Source organism: Semicossyphus pulcher, unplaced genomic scaffold, assembly GCF_022749685.1.
Source record: "Semicossyphus pulcher isolate SPU_LCO1_2020_fin unplaced genomic scaffold, fSemPul1.0.p SCAF_29, whole genome shotgun sequence".
NCBI classification, from domain to species: Eukaryota; Metazoa; Chordata; class Actinopteri; order Labriformes; family Labridae; genus Semicossyphus; species Semicossyphus pulcher.
Window position 1 is genome coordinate 231,911 of NW_027211703.1, and position 15,138 is coordinate 247,048.

Sequence of the window (15,138 nt, forward strand, 5' to 3'; positions counted from 1 at the left end):
CGGAGGGCGTTGTCACACTCTACTGTACGCCTGGCCGGCGTGCTCCACCAGACTGAACTTTGTTTCTAAAGAATAAACCGGATATTCAGAGTGCAGTGACGGTAGCTTTACCGCTTCCTGTTGAACCGTTCAGCAGTTGTTGACAGTGTGTGGACGGGTTATATTGTCCGAACTAGCTGCTCGTTGTCTTTGGATAATAAATAATTAGCTGCTATGTTCTTTTTTAACAATCGGAGCAGATAAATAAAAAGTCACGCTGAGTGGTAAGATTTGTTTTACTGTTTTAACGTCACAGAGCTGGTTTTAACTTAAAGGACTGGCGGCTCGTTAAGTTCACACACTTAGCTCTGCAGTAACGTTACAGTATAAACTTACATTATGTTTGGTTAATGTTAGCTTTCTAACTATGTAAACTATAAGCCACATAATCTTACTATAAAGCTAGCTTGCTAACATTAACGTCAGTATACTGTACAGATGTCACCACGTGTCGAACGCATTCAATATATATTTGATTTAATCGTTAGCCGTCAATGCTAACTGTAACCATCACACGGTAATCAGCGCCTTATTAACTTGGCCAGTCAGCACTGATCTGTAATCATCGATGTAAAATAACGTCACAGACATGCTGCTGTTTGTATCCAGTCAACACAAAGAAAGTACTTCCGGTTTAATATTATTAACATTTTCTGTAACGTGCCCTACCTGTCAGCACCAATGTCCGATCGCACCTGAAGCTGTTTGTTGGCACTAACTGACTTTGTTTCCTCCTGTCTTGATCGTTACTTGTGTTGTATTAAATCTCAGCTGTACGTCGCTTTGGACAATAGCATCTGCTAAATGAAATTGTAACGTTGCAACATTGTGATTGTCACAGGAAACGTGACAGTTATAATTTATAAACACAGCGCTCATTTATGTTATAGATAGATGAATATGATTTAGAACAAATGTGGGCATCAAATTTATTTATAAAAAAAGTGTGCTTTATTTTGGAAGTCAAAACTTCTAAAGGAAACTTTGTTATTTCATGACGTTAACTAAAGTCACTCTCACCTTTGATTTGCAGCAAGTTCACCTGGCTTGCAGCAGGGCAGGAGGAATCATAACAAATGTATATCTTGAAATCGAAGACAGTGACAAACAAACTGTACATATGAGTCACTAGCCATATTTAAATCCATAGCCTCACCTCACCGATATGCGTGGTATCGAACAGAGCAGCTATCTCAACTTCTATTTGCGGTACTGCAACTTTTTGGGTATCTTGTTTTTTACTGTTAAATATTACAAGTAAGCACACATTATTTGTTGGAAAAGCTGTATAGTTGTCCTCAACTGAGCAATACATGTTAAGGGATTTACAATTTATTTTCAAATGAATTGTGGTTCCAAACGATTAGGCCCACACTATTTCCAATTTTCTTGTTTAAATTTAGTCAATCAGTGTAGATTTCTTTCATGACTAAAGAAGACATAGAAGAAGAAGATATATATATATCATATATATATATATATATATATATATGTATGTACTTTAGAAAAATTAGACGCATTTACAGATTGGGTTCCTCTAAAGCCATCCATGTGCTGTGAATTAGATATCCAGGAAGCCAGTTGTTGTTTCTTGTGGCTTAACCTTCAAGCTTACATGTTTTCCTCCTCTCCTACAATGTTTGTTCAATTGGAATACTCTGAAATTATTGCAGAAATATTTGCATCTTCCCAGTTATGAGCCTTCTTTGGTAATCTTGAGTGGGTTCCACACATTTTGTATTTTAAGACTTCTTTTCTCTGCGCCCACCTAACATGCACACTCATGTTAGACTGCTGAAACAAGGTGAAATGTCGTGCGTCTGATAACGAGGCTTGAAGCTTGGTTGGACCTCATCATCATGTGGTTTGTTGCTATTTTCCAGGTTCTTTACTTTTTCATTCATTCATCTTGAATGATTCTCCCGCGTCGGTGAGGGAGTGTTGGGATGTTAGGCGACGTATAATGACCAAATTATATTTACACTGTCAATAAATTGTAGCGGGAGACCAATGGTGTTGAATTACAGTGGAAATTCTTTTTTTATTGTCTAAATCTTTCTATCAAAAAAAACTTCACCTGGCTAACAGTTCACTGTATTTGTGTTAACCAGACTTAAATTCTGAGACATTAATGAAGCTAACCGCACTACGGTTATGTAGCCATGACGTCATATAGCCATAACTCTAACCCTAACCCTAACACCTGAGTCATGTGACACCAGCTGAGGTTTATCTTCAACTAAATTGTTTGTGTGAATGTGATAATATATAGATGAGTGAGTGCATTATCTGACCTCATGTTTTCACAGAGCAGTGGTCTGTTAGCAGGAAGCTAACATGCTGTGTTGGGGGAACGCTGCGTACGGTCAGCTGGGTTTGGGGGGCATCGATGAGGAGATTGTCGTCGAGCCTCGCAGGTGTGAATTCTTTCAGGGGAAGTGTGTGAGTGACGTTGGGTGTGGCCACAGACACACAGCGTTCCTGCTGGAGGACGGGACGGTTTACACCTGTGGCTGTAACGACCTGGGACAGCTGGGACATGACAAGTCCAGGAAGAAACCAGGTGAGGCTTTAGTGTTATGAAAACACCTGGTGATCCTTCATTGTGTCGTTTGTCTCCTAAGAGCAGGTGGTAGATCATCTTCATCGTGTGAATGTGAATCTTTGTCTCCTCAGAGCAGGTGGTGGCTCTGGACGCTCAGATCATCGTGGCGGTGGCGTGCGGACAGTCTCACACACTCGCTCTGAACGATAAAGGTCAGGTGTTCTCGTGGGGTCTCGGCTCGGACGGACAGCTCGGCCTCAATAACTTTGATGAATGTGTTCGTGTGCCTCGGTGAGTCCTGCAGTTACACTTATACGCGATGTAAATGTATGCGTGTGTGTTTAAATGTGATAAAAAATAAATATATGTCAATTTATATATAGATGTATACATCTATATATAAATATATAAATGTATACGAATACATATCAATATATAAACGTATAAATATATCTAAAAAATACATAAATGTATATAAATATATAAATACTGTATATAAATGTATAAATATATGTAAATATAGAAATGTATATGATCTTCTGTCTCCATGTGAAAAACCAGAAACATAAAGACTCTGTCAGATGTTCAGGTGGCTCAGGTAGCCTGTGGTTATTGGCACTCTCACGCACTTTCAAGAGGTAAGGATGGTTTTATTGACATTATTGACATTATTGACATTATTCTCATTATTCACATTATTCACATATGATTGCATTTATTGAGTTTATCGTATCTTCCTCATGTCTCGTTGTTTCTCTGCAGCTGGTCAGGTCTTTTCGTGGGGACACAATCGGTTCGGACAGCTCGGTTTAGGGACGAAGGGTCACAGTGTTTCCACGCCTCAGATCATTCAGTCTCTGCAGGGCGTTCCTTTCGCTCAGATATCAGCAGGGGGCGCTCACAGCTTCGCCCTCACTCTGTCGGGGGCGGTGTTTGGTTGGGGGCGTAATAAGTTTGGTCAGCTGGGTCTCAATGACACTAATGGTGGGTGAGCACAACTAACAAGTGTTTGAGAGTGTTAAAGATTGAAACTCTAAATGTCAGGCGCTGTTTTCAGATCGATGCTTTCCGGCTCTGCTGAAGTCGCTCAGATCTCAGAGAGTGATTTACATCTCCTGTGGAGAAGATCACACCGCCGTGCTCACAAAGGTACGTTATTCACTCTTTGATAAACGGAGCAGATTTTGTAACAGCATCTTCTATTTAGTCCTGATTGTTCTTATTTAATGTTGTAAAACACTTTTTCAATATGTGGTCAGTCTGAAAAGAAACCAAGAAATCTGAGCAGATAATGTGAAGGTGGAGATGATGTATGAAGAAAGTCTCATCAGTTTTAATGTTACACTTTGTTTATATTATTTTTTATACTTATGCTTCATGTAGAAGGTCAGTGTTTAACTAAGAAATACACTTCCCATCTAATAGAAGGTTTAAGGTAAAACATCCAGCTTTGTCTTTCATAATCGACTCCATTTATCAGCAGTTAAAGTCCAGAGTATTTATTACTTTTTTTCATGACTTACTGACTTTCAGAAAGAAAATAACTGAAACTTTTCTGACGTTTAACGCAGTGGTGAACTTAAAAACTGGCTGGTGAATAAAGAATGTGTCTGTTAAAGTTTTTTTATGATGACCTCAAGCTAAAAATCCAATCCGTTTACTGTAAATAGATAACTCAAATCACACATATGCTAACATGCTAATGCTAAATGCTGTCTCTGCTAACAGACAATCTGCTGCTGGTTTTACAGGAAGGAGGTGTGTTTACATTTGGAGCTGGAGGTTACGGACAGCTCGGACACAACTCCACCAACCATGAGATCAACCCCAGGAAGGTGTTTGAGCTCATGGGAAATGTAGTCACGCAGATTTCATGTGGAAGGTAAATGATTGTGTTTTAACAAGGAAAACGTGTACATGCTGTTATATTTCATAGTTTGAAAAGGTGAACAGGAATAATTGAATTTGCACTTGAAGGCAGCACACGTTGGCTTTCACCCCGTCCTCCGAAAAGATGGACTCTTTCGGACTCGGGGGGAACGGGCAGCTCGGTACTCGCTCCACCTGCAACAGAAAAAGCCCCGCCCCCGTCAAAGGCCCCTGGGTGTCCGCAGCACACCTGGACTCAGGTGAGACAGTAAATAAAGCTGCATCTGATTTTATAATTATAATTTAGTACAAAAACGCAACTTTTGTTTTGTAACCCTAACCTTCAGGGTTGTTTGTAGATTTGAGTGAAAGTGTGAAAACATTTCCCATTATACAAACTAATTTCAAATAAATTAATATAATACTTAATGATGTGTCGTACTTCTACTCAGGTTCATTTGTTCATTAATTAGTTTCTTTATGTTTGTGCCTGCAGACTTGGAGTCGGGCTGTTGTGTGAAGAGGATTTACGCTGGAGGAGACCAAAGCTTTGCTCACTATCGCACCGCTAACGTAAGCTTCCATAAATAAAGGGCTTCAATCATTTTTAGGATTCTCAGAGACACTCATGAATGTTTTTAAGTTGTAAAAATTTTATCTTTAACCATTGAGACTCTGTAACAGCTGAGGTTGCCTTCGTACACTAAACCAAAAAAAAAATCAGCTGTCGCTGATGTCACACTGCTCGCCCGTTTACACAGACGAGTAAAGACAACCCCATCAACAGTTAGGGTTTCATAACAATAATAATAATAATAATGATAATTAATTCCCCAAAACACAAATATTAATAGAAATATGAATTTGTTGTGGTGAAACCTCAGATTAAAGTGTATTTTAGGAAAGGGTTATGATTTCAATCTTTTAACTTAATTTATTCTAACAAACGTTGTCAAAGGTCATGTTGTCTACGTCTGACCGATTCTCATGAAGGTGATATCTCACCTGGGGGGAGGGGGGTATTTTTCTAACTTGTTTATTTGGTTCAAATAAACTCTGTCATTATGAAGAGTATTTCTTGACAGTCTGAAGATCTGCAGAGAAACAGACTTCTCTAGTTTCATGATGTTCACAAACAACCACTCAAAGTGCTGTTTTGTTTTTAGTCTAATTTATTCTTTCAGATATTGTAAATATAAAAAATGTCCCTGTAAAATATGTAAAGTGACACTTTTCTGCCTGATTCTGGTTTATTTTTATCTGTTTTTGTAGAAGCTGCAGAACTTTGAAGATGCGACGATAAAAGATCCAAACAGGAAAATCTGCTGCTTGAATGAAGAAAAAATTCAGAGATGGTTGAACCACTCACCAGGACGACTCCCTCAGGAAGTGTCCAAGTAAACCATCATGTTGATCCTATAGTTTCAATAGTTTCTATAGTTTTAACACTTTCCGTTTGGTCGCACTAAATATCTTATTTTATTTGTCCTGTAGTGAGATCGACCTTGTGTTCTCGGCAGCGAGCTGCCTGAACGGATCTTTTCTGTCAATGAGGTGATCACATGTCGATGATTTAAAACATCTTTTCTTTATAATCACTTTATGTCGACTCTGTCAGCGAGATGTTTAATTAACTCTGCTTTAATTCACTTTATTTATATCTCCTACAGTCATCCAGATCACACTACTCCTCTGCTTAATTATTAAACACATTTGAATGATTCTCAGTCATCCGGATCACTTTGGTCGATTCATGTTAACTCAATTAACTTCTTATTTTCTGTTTATTTAAAACAGTCATCCGGATCACTTCAGCACCAGCAGTAAATGTTCTGGTGTGGACATGAACGCAGCTCGCCTCCTGTTTCACAGGTTGATCACACCTGATCACCCTGAGGTCAATCAGCAGGTCAGAGGTCACACAAACAGTTATTACATCACTGTACACCTAACACTATACATTTTCCATATTATACATGACACCTTTTTAGGGCACATGCTGATCACCTTTTCTGCTCTTTTCAGCTTTGATAGAAAGAATTTCATTTGAAAAAGAAAATATTTACTTTTAGTTTCATACTTAATTAACACAACACTAATAATATTAATAATTCTAATACTTATAATATATATGAGTCTAACAATAATATTAATAATGTCCCAGTGAGTGACTTCTTTCACTTTACTCATTTGAATTTCTTTATTTAATTACAAAAATGGATCAAGCTTTATTGAAATTATGTAATTTTATATCATGCTTCTAAACTAATCGCAGTTTTTAGTTCATTACTTCAGAAACACTGAAGAATCAGAAGAATAAAGTGTGATATAAATGTTAAAACATAATATATTAGTAAGATGAAACTATGGTCACTGACAGTAATTAAGCTTCTTTATGAGCTCACATTAGAGGCTGTTTATTCTTTCATCATGTGAGATTCACCTTTATATACATTTATATTTAAAAAAAACTCGGATAGAAAAACTCAACACTTCTCCCTTGAAAGTCACAAACACAGACAGGAAGTCAGGCCGGTCTGAGCAATAAATCAGATCCACTGTTTCCTGTTTCAGATTGCTGCCAGTCTGGAGAAGAACCTGATTCCCAGGTTGAGCAGCTCTCCTCCGGACATCGAAGCTCTGAGACTCTTCCTCACGCTGCCAGAATGCCCCCTCTTCAGCGACAGGAACAACTACGTGACCATCGCCATCCCGTTCGCCAAGTCGCTGCTGAGCCTGAAGGAGGCTCCGCTCAAGGTGCTCGGTAGGAGGAAGGATTCTGCTTTATTCTCACAGGTCTGATTATCTGCTCTCCCTCTTTTTGACAGTTTATTTCTGGTGACAGGAAACTGGTGGTCTGCGCTCGAGCCCCCCGTCTTCCAACGGCTAGTTGAGCTGTATAAGGAGGTTGTGGTTTACTTGCTTCAGATGCACAAAGTTGGGATTCCTTCAGCAGAACAGAGAATCTTCACCTGTTTCCTCGACACGTCGCTGCGCCTGCTGGAGATACTGCACAAGGTAAATCAAGACAAAAATTAAATCTGTGTCACTTTCAGAAAGTGTAAACGACAGTTTAACCCTGTAGGTGAGCGAGCGAGCGGGACACATCATCCAGTACGATAAATTCTACATCCATGAGTTAGACGAGTTGATCGACATCAGAAACGACTACGTCAGCTGGATCCAGAGGCAGATGTACCCCATGGTGAGTCTGTGCTCGGCTTATTCACTCTGTGGTGATGGTGCATGAATAAAAAGTGATTGATTGATTGACTCACTGATGGATTATCTTTCCTGTGTCTCAGGGTCAGGACGGCGTGGTGACTCTGTGCAGGTTTCCGTTTGTGTTCGATGCTCAGGCGAAGACGACGCTGCTGCAGACCGACGCTGTGATTCAGATGCAGGTATTAATCACTGAATGAAGGTTTCTGTGTTTCTGTCATAGGATTATTCACTGCTGTATCTCTATAAAAGTCTGGATTGATCCCTGGTTTAATGGATAGATGGCAGTGGACCAAGCTCAGATGCAGAACTTCAGCTCGATGTTCCTACCAGCGGTGGAGTCTGTGAATCCATGTCTTATCCTGATCGTACGGAGGGAAAACATTGTCGGAGACACGATGGAAGTCCTCAGGAAGTCGAAGAATGTCGACTACAAGAAACCACTGAAGGTGAAAGCTGCTTTAATCAATATTTTATTTTAACGGTGGATCGTGTGACTGAAATGTTTCTGGCTGTTCGTTAATCTGCCGTTCTTCTGAACCAGTGTTTTAGTGTCTTTAAGCTCAGTTTTACAGTTTCAAACACCTGATCATCATCACAAATTAAAACCTGATGTTAATGTCATGTTTCAATCACTGATGGAGACACATACTTAATCCCTGACTGCTGATAACCTGGTGTTCAAACATTGACTGCAGGTGATAATTTTATCTGATGGCTGTTGTTCTTGTGATGTTAGGTGATTATTTAATCCCTGATTTAATTCCTGACAGGTGATTTTTGTGGGGGAGGAGGCTGTGGATGCCGGAGGGGTAAGGAAGGAGTTCTTCTTGCTGATCATGAAGGAGCTGCTGGATCCTAAATATGGGATGTTTCGTTACCATGACGACTCAAGGCTCATCTGGTTTTCAAATAAGGTGCCAACGATGTAATTTAATCTGAAATGTCCGGATTAAGGTGTAAAAATACTAAATAATTAAGTGTTTCATTATCAATTGGAATCCTGTTTAAAAGCACATAATGCAGAGTTACACATCCTGATCCATAATCTGAGCTGTAACATTAATCATTAAAAACAGATGAACACAGATTAATACAGATTTACACACCTTCTATATAACTTTTCTGTATAAAAATGAATGTATGACACACTGAGTCTTCGGTCACTCCTGCAGACGTTTGAGGACATCGACCTGTTTAATCTGATCGGGCTAATCTGCGGTCTGGCCATCTATAACCTCACCATCGTGGAGCTGAACTTTCCTGTGGCTCTGTACAAGAAGCTGCTGAAAAAGAAGCCAACGCTGGACGACCTGAAAGAGTTAATGCCTGACGTGGGAAGGTCAGAGGTCGCTCGCATTCAGTGCATCTGCAGTTAAATAGATTTATGTTGTACAAATATAAACACACAGAGTGTTAATGAAATATGTCTCATAATATAAATAATATTAAGTGCATTATAATAACATAAATATAATAATGTATACCAGGAGTCTGCAGCAGTTACTGGACTACACTGAAGACGACCTGGAGGAAACTTTCTGCCTGAACTTCACTGTAAGATCATCAGAAATCAACATAACATATTCAAGATTCAACAAATGTAACAAAGAGTTATAGATAAAGTTCACATAACTGAAATCTAAACACTATTTTTCAGATCACAGAAGAAAACTACGGAGCCACTGAGGTGTTGGAACTCGTTCCAAACGGTGAAGAAATCAATGTGAATAAATCCAACAGGTACAAAAATCCTGTTCAAGTTCAACACATTTTTCTTAGCTTTCCTGCCAAGAGTCAGTTGAGAAGATCAATCAAGCAATTAATCAGTCCATCAATCTATCAATTATCAATCAATCCATCAGTCAATCGGTCCACCAATCAGTCCACCAATCAGTCCGTTAATCAGTTCATCAATCCGTCCATCCATCCGTCCATCAATTAAGCCATCATCAATCAATCAATCCATCCATCAATTAGTCCATCAATTAGTCCATCAATTAATCCATCAATCAGTCCATCAATCTATCTATCAATCAATCCATCAATCAATCCGTCCACCAATCAGTCCACCAATCAGTTCATCAATCCGTCCATCAATCAAGCCATCATCAATCAATGAATCCATCAATCAGTCCATCAATTAATCCATCAAACATCAACAGTCAGAACTTCATGTTTTCATGAATCTGGACTTTTCCTAAAAAGTTGAACTCTTTCTTTGGAGCTAATCAGTTGATCTTTTTAACATTAATAATTAAACTCATGTTTTTGTGTTTTGTTCATGTTCACATGTTCACAAACTTCCCTCTACTTTTATATGAAACCTTTTTCCTCTTCAGGCAAGACTTTGTCAGTGCGTACGTCGACTACGTGTTCAACACATCGGTGGCTCCGCTGTTTGAATGTTTCTATGCCGGCTTTCATAAAGTGTGCGGAGGGAAAGTTCTAGAACTTTTCCAGCCCAATGAACTGCAGGCCATGGTGATTGGAAACACCAACTATGACTGGACGGAGCTCCAAAAGGTCTTTTTTTCAAATTCTGATTCATGGAAATACTAAATGTACTTGCTCATTATTACACTCTGCAATCCAGAGAGAAAGTTAATTGAATGTGTGTAAAGACGAAAAACGTCTTAATTTCAATAGTTAATAAAATCCTCTTATATAATATATGAATGTATTTTAACATGTAACTAAAGGAAACCTCGTAATTTAAACTATTACACTGGTCTTGTGTGACTCCTCAGAGTACCGAGTACAAAGGAGAATTCTGGACGGATCATCCCACCATCAAACTCTTCTGGGAAGTTTTTCATGAACTTCCTTTAGAGAAGAAGAAACAGTTTCTGTGTACGTGTCCAACATGCAGACCTTCATTTAAAATGTGTCCTTTTCATTTAAATACTATAAAGATAAATAATCAGTCATATTAAGTAAAAGGATGTGTCTGTCTCAGTGTTCCTCACAGGAAGTGACCGTATTCCCATCCTGGGCATGAAGAGTCTGAAGCTGGTGATTCAGCCCACAGGAGGAGGTGAGCAGTACTTACCTGTGGCTCACACCTGCTTCAACCTGCTGGACCTGCCAAAGTACACAAGAGCAGAAACCCTGAGAGAGAAACTCTTACAGGCGATAGATCACAATCAAGGCTTTAATCTGGCCTGAGGACTTTTATTTAACGTGGAACACTCCTGAAGGTCAGTTTGGAGAAAGACTAGAGTGTGGAGAGGAGAGCTGAGGGGGAGACGCAAGGAGGAGAGGAGGAAGAGAGGAGAGTCGAGGGGGAAACACAAGGAGAGGAGGAGACAAGAGGAGAGGAGGAAACAAGAGGAGAAGAGGAAGAGACGGGGAGGACAGGAGAGGAGAGGAGGAGGAAACACTAAAGATGTGGAAGAGTTGATGTCCAGACTTTTTGATTTTGAAGCTTTGTTGATGCCCTCGCAGTATTTCAGACGTTCTTTCAGACTTCAGACGTTGTTTCAGACTTCAGATGTTCTTTCAGACGTTCTTTCAGACGTTCTTTTAGACTTCAGATGTTCTTTTAGACTTCAGACATTCTTTTAGACGTTCTTTCAGACTTCAGACGTTATTCCAGACGTTCTTTCAGACTTCAGACGTTATTCCAGACGTTCTTTCAGACTTCAGACGTTATTCCAGACGTTCTTTCAGACTTCAGACGTTCTTTCAGATGTTCTTTTAGACTTCAGATGTTCTTTTAGACTTCAGACGTTCTTTTAGACGTTATTTCAGACTTCAGACGTTATTCCAGACGTTCTTTCAGACTTCGGATGTTCTTTTAGACTTCAGATTGTTTTTCAGACATTCTTTCAGACTTCAGACGTTCTTTAAGACATTATTTCAGACTTCTGACGTTCTTTCAGACGTTATTCCAGACGTTCTTTCTGACTTCAGACGTTATTTCAGACTTCAGACGTTCTTTCAGACGTTATTCCAGACGTTCTTTCAGACTTCAGACGTTCTTTTAGACGTTATTTCAGACTTCAGGTGTTCTTTCAGACGTTCTTTCAGACTTCAGACGTTCTTTTAGAAGTTCTTTCAGACTTCAGACGTTCTTTCAGACGTTCTTTCAGACGTTCTTTCAGACTTCAGACGTTCTTTTAGAAGTTCTTTCAGACTTCAGACGTTCTTTCAGACGTTATTCCAGACGTTCTTTCAGACTTCAGACGTTCTTTTAGACGTTATTTCAGACTTCAGGTGTTCTTTCAGACGTTCTTTCAGACTTCAGACGTTCTTTTAGAAGTTCTTTCAGACTTCAGACGTTCTTTTAGAAGTTCTTTTAGACTTCAGACGTTCTTTCAGACGTTATTTCAGACTTTCTTTTAGACTTCAGACTTTCTTTTAGAAGTTCTTTTAGACTTCAGACTTTCTTTTAGACGTTCTTTTAGACTTCAGACGTTATTCCAGATGTTCTTTCAGACTTCAGACTAGGGCTGCACGATATTGGAAAAAACATACATTGCAATATCTTTTTGTTCTGCGTTATTAATGCGATATTTATTGCGATTTTAAAAAATACAGTAAAGTATACCAGATAAACACGTGTGTTTTCATGTTTAAATATAAACAATTAACAATCATACTTTTTATTATTTGGGACTTTTAAGTCTATTAGCTTATGATAAAACAAACCCCCCCTCCTACTTTTATCCCGCTTGGTTTGGACTCTGACAGCCGCCTGAAACAGTAGAGAGTACAGGTGAAGCGACACGTCTTTATAAAACAAATACTAACAGACTTGTGGGCTGCAGTTGTGTGATAAATACGGTATGTCATCAACCATTGCTAATGATGATCAAATGTATGTTTACTCATCGTGATCAGCCCGGTGACAGTCACTGTATGAAACGAAAACTCGCGTCTCCTGCTAGGTGACAAGCAGCTTACTGTGTTTCACTTAATTTGCTTCAATATCTCACGTCCTGCGATGTGAATATTGCACATGCGCACTTTGCAATTGCGGTTGTTAAACGATATATCATGCAGCCCTTCTTCAGACGTTCTTTCAGACATTCTTTCATAAGTTATTTCAGGTCCATCACATTTGATATGACTGCTGATCTGCTCTTCTTCATGTGTGGATATGAAAGTATGATGAAGATAACTGCAGGTGAATACAGCAACATGAACACCTGCAAACATGATGACACGCAGCTGCACTACTTTATGAAGCTTAAAATGTTATAAGATGTTTCTGTTTATCTGTTGTGGTGCAAAGATTAATGAGAAACAACTTAAAAATATAAACTGATTCAAAATTATTTTAATCTGACAGAAACGTCACTTTTTAAGCTTCTGTGTGTGAATCTACAGTGTTTTACAGGAGTTCATGTTTTCATTTTGAACTATTTTAAGTTTGGACTGAGAAGTGAAAGTGTTTTAAATCCTCGCTGGATGTTCTCGGCTGTAAGCCTTAAATTATCCACAAATAAAAGCAAAGTACAGCCACTGGAATAAATGAGTTACTGTGGAGATAAAATAGTGTTGTTAAAGAAGTGATTTAGTATTAAAGTACCTGTAAACACGGTAGGAAAAGTGATGTTATCTCTGCAGTTTGTCTTTTCTATCACATTCAAACAGCATCAGTGAGTTAAGCAGGAATAAAATAACTTAACTTTACAACTTAAACACAACAGGAGGATCAAAAACTACACAAAGTGATGTTCAGGTAAATATTTTAATGATAAACTGTTCAATGATAAGCAGACATTACAGTATGTGGCCATGAGGGGGTGGTATATAAATGTCTGATGTGTACAGAGTGTGTGTTAAAGATTCAATGTGGCAGCTCGTGATGGACCAGTTTATAATGAGACCCACAGGAAGGACAGCGCTGAGCGTCGCCTTCATGGAGCCAGAACCAGACGATTGCAGTGTTGTCCTCCTCACCTGCAGAGTGAATGAAGGTTACCTGCTGTGTAATGTACACAATGATTGTTTGATTGTCCATATGAGTATCACTTACAGAGGCAGCCCACCAGCCGCTTGTTTCCGATGCATGGCACGATGTGAGGGTCGTCCCTGGTTCCAGCATACTCCTTTGGCTTCAGTATGCTGTAGGGGTCCTGTGCAGTGGATTCAAACATTACATTGACAACATTATATATCTCTCTATATATGGTATAAATATATATACACACACACACACACACACACACACACACACTCAAAATGGATGTACCTTCCCCTGTTTGAGGGCCTGCAGGGCGCGGCGCTCCAGTCCAGTGGCCTGCTCTTCATCAGTTGGGATTCCTGAAAATGAAAGGACAGATTTGCTGAAATCAGAAAAAGTGTTCAGGTTGCATTCAAGTCAAAAACACCTCCCATACAGACCTGCCCCCCCCCCCCAGGAAACACTGAAAGGAAGAGGAGGGTCTATCAAAGTCCAGATGACCTTCACTGTTTATTGCAAACATCTCCTGTTGTCCCATACGTCAATATGTATTATATATTACCACAAACCCACTTTATTATAAAAATTCAAATATCGTTTCTAACTGAATATAATAAATCTTCATAATAATGTTAGAGCAGTGACAGCGAGCTGACGTCACATTATGGACGTCGTGTTTGATAGACACCGAACTGCGCACTGAACTATAAATATCCCGTTTATAAACTCTAAATACTGAAAATGAAATCATTTAAATACCGTAAGTCTGACAGTTTAACATTAAGACCTTAGAAGGCTGCTCAGTTTGATTTATTATGTTTAAATCTGAGGTCATTAAAGTTATTTGAATGTCTCCGGTTATAAACGGACTCTGACCTTTCACTGTAGACATGAAACGGTGTAACGGTCGAGCAACCGCGTCGCTCCTCAGCTGTAATGTTGCTATAGTTGTTGTAGTTGTTGCTCTTGTTGCTGTAAAAGCTCGGAGAAGAAGCAGACGTCCCGCCATGCTGTCTCACTTTCAGGTAACGTTACCGAGAATGACCTGAAACTATCAGCTGGCCTGAGATGACCCGACACCGTCTGACTGACAGAGTGACGCACTAATGAGAGCAGACATGCGGCTGCGCTGGCCAATCAAAAAGACAGGAACGGGCACGAGGAACAGGTAGTAAAAACAGGTTTAATCTTACAGACATGATAATCATACACGTACAATTTAGTACTCTGTGATACTTCACGTTTTGAAAGTTAAAAATAATTTTTGAGAAGAAACTGTCTTCAAAGTTTTATCTCGGTAGTGGCACAAATACAGTGAAAATCCTGGATTCAATAAATAACATTTGGATTAATGTGGAGGAATGCATAAGCTAATGAAATGTCCGTTTGTGTGGAGGAGCCCTTGAACCCAGCAGGGGCTGGCTCAATTTGTGGCAGCGGCACCTAGCTGCGGCATCTCTTGTGGCACCCTCAGATGCCGCAGCTAGGTGCCGCTAGCAGTCGCGGCAGATGCCACTGTTTGGTAGAGCTGCCACTGCGGGTGCCACTG

At 39.5% G+C, this 15,138-nt stretch overlaps 2 protein-coding genes across 3 annotated transcripts; one reads left to right on the plus strand and one right to left on the minus strand.

Annotated features, from left to right (window-relative positions):
* Nucleotides 1-139: 139 nt before the first annotated feature.
* On the plus strand, nucleotides 140-13,230 carry herc4 (HECT and RLD domain containing E3 ubiquitin protein ligase 4). Of its 2 annotated transcripts, XM_069677367.1 has the most exons (24): nucleotides 140-263; nucleotides 2,349-2,602; nucleotides 2,716-2,875; nucleotides 3,146-3,222; nucleotides 3,347-3,568; nucleotides 3,642-3,733; nucleotides 4,336-4,466; nucleotides 4,562-4,713; nucleotides 4,950-5,026; nucleotides 5,726-5,850; nucleotides 5,948-6,007; nucleotides 6,251-6,362; nucleotides 7,028-7,217; nucleotides 7,299-7,471; nucleotides 7,539-7,658; nucleotides 7,759-7,857; nucleotides 7,957-8,124; nucleotides 8,449-8,592; nucleotides 8,851-9,017; nucleotides 9,166-9,232; nucleotides 9,336-9,418; nucleotides 10,018-10,201; nucleotides 10,426-10,528; nucleotides 10,635-13,230. In XM_069677367.1, exons 2-24 carry the CDS (start codon nucleotides 2,377-2,379, stop codon nucleotides 10,841-10,843), a joined length of 3,141 nt encoding a protein of 1,046 aa, XP_069533468.1. In that variant the 5' UTR covers nucleotides 140-263; nucleotides 2,349-2,376; the 3' UTR covers nucleotides 10,844-13,230. The 2 variants fall into 2 exon arrangements, with proteins under 2 accessions (XP_069533468.1, XP_069533469.1); XM_069677368.1 differs by lacking the exons at nucleotides 7,539-7,658; nucleotides 7,759-7,857; nucleotides 7,957-8,124; ... (5 more) ...; nucleotides 10,426-10,528; nucleotides 10,635-13,230 and having other exon boundaries at nucleotides 7,028-7,210; nucleotides 7,299-7,434.
* A 124-nt stretch (nucleotides 13,231-13,354) lies between these two features.
* LOC138605242 (cytochrome c oxidase subunit 5B, mitochondrial-like) lies at nucleotides 13,355-14,688 on the minus strand. The gene is made up of 4 exons (XM_069677369.1): nucleotides 14,466-14,688; nucleotides 13,878-13,948; nucleotides 13,662-13,761; nucleotides 13,355-13,585 (listed from the first exon to the last, which is right to left on the minus strand). The coding sequence occupies exons 1-4, from the start codon at nucleotides 14,596-14,598 to the stop codon at nucleotides 13,473-13,475; spliced, it is 417 nt and encodes a 138-aa protein (XP_069533470.1). The 5' UTR covers nucleotides 14,599-14,688; the 3' UTR covers nucleotides 13,355-13,472.
* Nucleotides 14,689-15,138: the final 450 nt, after the last annotated feature.